General features: G+C 36.0%; 1 protein-coding gene across 1 annotated transcript in view; it reads left to right on the top strand.

The window, feature by feature from the left end:
• Positions 1 to 1,747, top strand: part of LOC117178093 — a 5,751-nt gene extending 4,004 nt beyond the window's left edge. Inside the window, exon 3 of the mRNA XM_033369333.1 lies at positions 314 to 1,747. Coding sequence (XP_033225224.1) covers positions 314 to 1,647 — 1,334 coding nt within the window. The 3' untranslated portion in view covers positions 1,648 to 1,747. The remainder of the gene's footprint in view (positions 1 to 313) is intronic.
• Positions 1,748 to 1,984: the final 237 nt, after the last annotated feature.

Below are 1,984 nucleotides of genomic sequence, written 5' to 3'. Positions count from 1 at the left end.
TAAACTGTTTCGTTTTGTCGATCTCCTAGCGAAAGCAGGTAAGAATAATTTTTCTTCTACAGTAGTATTGTGATGTAAATGGAATATATATGTCTACAAATCTCTCAGATATTTTTCGAAATTACACAAAAGAGCGTTGACCTTAAACTTTTTATTAAATTTTTTATTTATTTTTATTTATTTTTCTTACTTCCCGAATAATTCCATTTGCTATTTTTTTTATTTTAAATTCAAACAGAACATTCTTTGCAGTCTTTCAGATTTGAAGCAAATTTGGCATCCTTTAGATTATCATCTTTTTCACCTTTTTTAGGAACAATTAACACCAAAATTGGACCTCTGACGGTGCCACCTTCGGGGAGCAACACAGCCTTCGTCCTTCAGTTGATGAACGCACTCGGAGACGGGATGAACGGTGTTAGTTCCGGAGACAATCACCCAAAGCGAATTCCGTGGCCTAAAGGATCCTACCACAGTGAATTCTTCAAGAACGCAAGGCGACAATTGAAGAGCATGCGGTTTGTTCATCGTGAAACTCGAAAGCCAATTAGAACGGATATTCCTTGTTTGCAAAATCTAATAGATACTTTGCAAGGGTTCCAGTTACTCTGGAAAAAATTACAATCTCTGGGCTTCAAAAGTTTTTATACAAGGAATATCAATCAGGATCCCCTGGAGAATTTTTTTGGTCAGATCAAGGCACACGATTTCAGGTCGAAGAAACCGACATGCTATCAATTCGAGGATATTTTCAAATCTCTCTTAATAACTAGTCTAACATCCAAGCACTCGCCAGGTTTTAATTGCGAAGAAGACAGCGGGGAGTTTATCCTCTCTGATTGTAAAAGTTTGCTTTCAGGAACGCAATATTTACCGAATGAGATGGATGACGAGGAATTCGTTTTGGAGGATGAGAGCAATGATTTAGATGAAGGTGACGAGCAGCGTGGCATTCCAAAAAATATTAATGTGCACAGTCACTCTGGTGACTTAATTAAAGCGTTGCAAAGCCGTTTGCCTTCAGTTAAATCATGCCCTGAGTGTGTAAGTGCATTTCAAAAAGAGTCCTCCTTGAGAAATAAAGGAACTGCTTTTCGGGACATGCACTTACAGGCCAAACGTATTCTGAGTCGAATTTTCACCAGTAACATCTCACAAATTAAGTTGGGACGTACATCTGAAAGCATACTTCAGAGGAGGATGAACTTCAATTTCTTCACATGCAATAACCACAAAAAAGAAATTTTTTCAATGTTTAAACTTATTTGCGTTCGAATGTCAGCCCAAGCAATTCTAACCCATATTAACAGGGTTTTGAAAGGGCGTATTCTGCCCAAAAATCCTAAGAGATTGTGTTTGCCGGTCAAACTTGCCTATAATTGTTTCTTAAAAACAATTCGGAAGGATAAGAGACCTTCGAACACAATTGATCTGGAAAAAGTTGGGACTAAACAGACTTTACAAACGAAAAAAGTTCAATGCGTCGCGAAAAAGTGCAAAAGAAATGTAACGGAAGTTCCGAACCAATCCCAAACAGAAAAACTTGGGAGAGAAGTTGCAATCCACATTCCTGAAGTTGAATCGGGTGTAGCGGAAGGAGAAATCGACTTCAGCAATGTGGAATTCATTTTCTTGGAAGACGAATAATCCAACCAAGCCGTTGTTGAAAATCTTGTTTAAAATTTTAGTAATTGTTTCCTCTAGTGTTAAAAAAACTCTAAAACGATTTTCGAAAAATTCAAAAAACTTCATACATATTCGAAATTGAAATTTTTTTATTTTTTTGAACTCTCATAACTTTGTAGTTTTGGAAAAATTTTATTTGAAAGAAGAAACTTCGAAAACTTCTTGTATTTTTCAAAAACTAATTTTTGAACTTGATTTGTGAACTAATCCAATTTTTTCCTTCATATTTTTCTTTAAAGATAGCTCACAATGTCTTCTATAAGCCCCTCGAAATTTACAGGGATCATAGAAGACATTG

The sequence above is a fragment of the Belonocnema kinseyi genome, chromosome 8 (genome assembly GCF_010883055.1).
Source record: "Belonocnema kinseyi isolate 2016_QV_RU_SX_M_011 chromosome 8, B_treatae_v1, whole genome shotgun sequence".
Classification (NCBI taxonomy): Eukaryota; Metazoa; Arthropoda; class Insecta; order Hymenoptera; family Cynipidae; genus Belonocnema; species Belonocnema kinseyi.
This window is presented reverse-complemented; position numbering and strand designations above follow the sequence as displayed.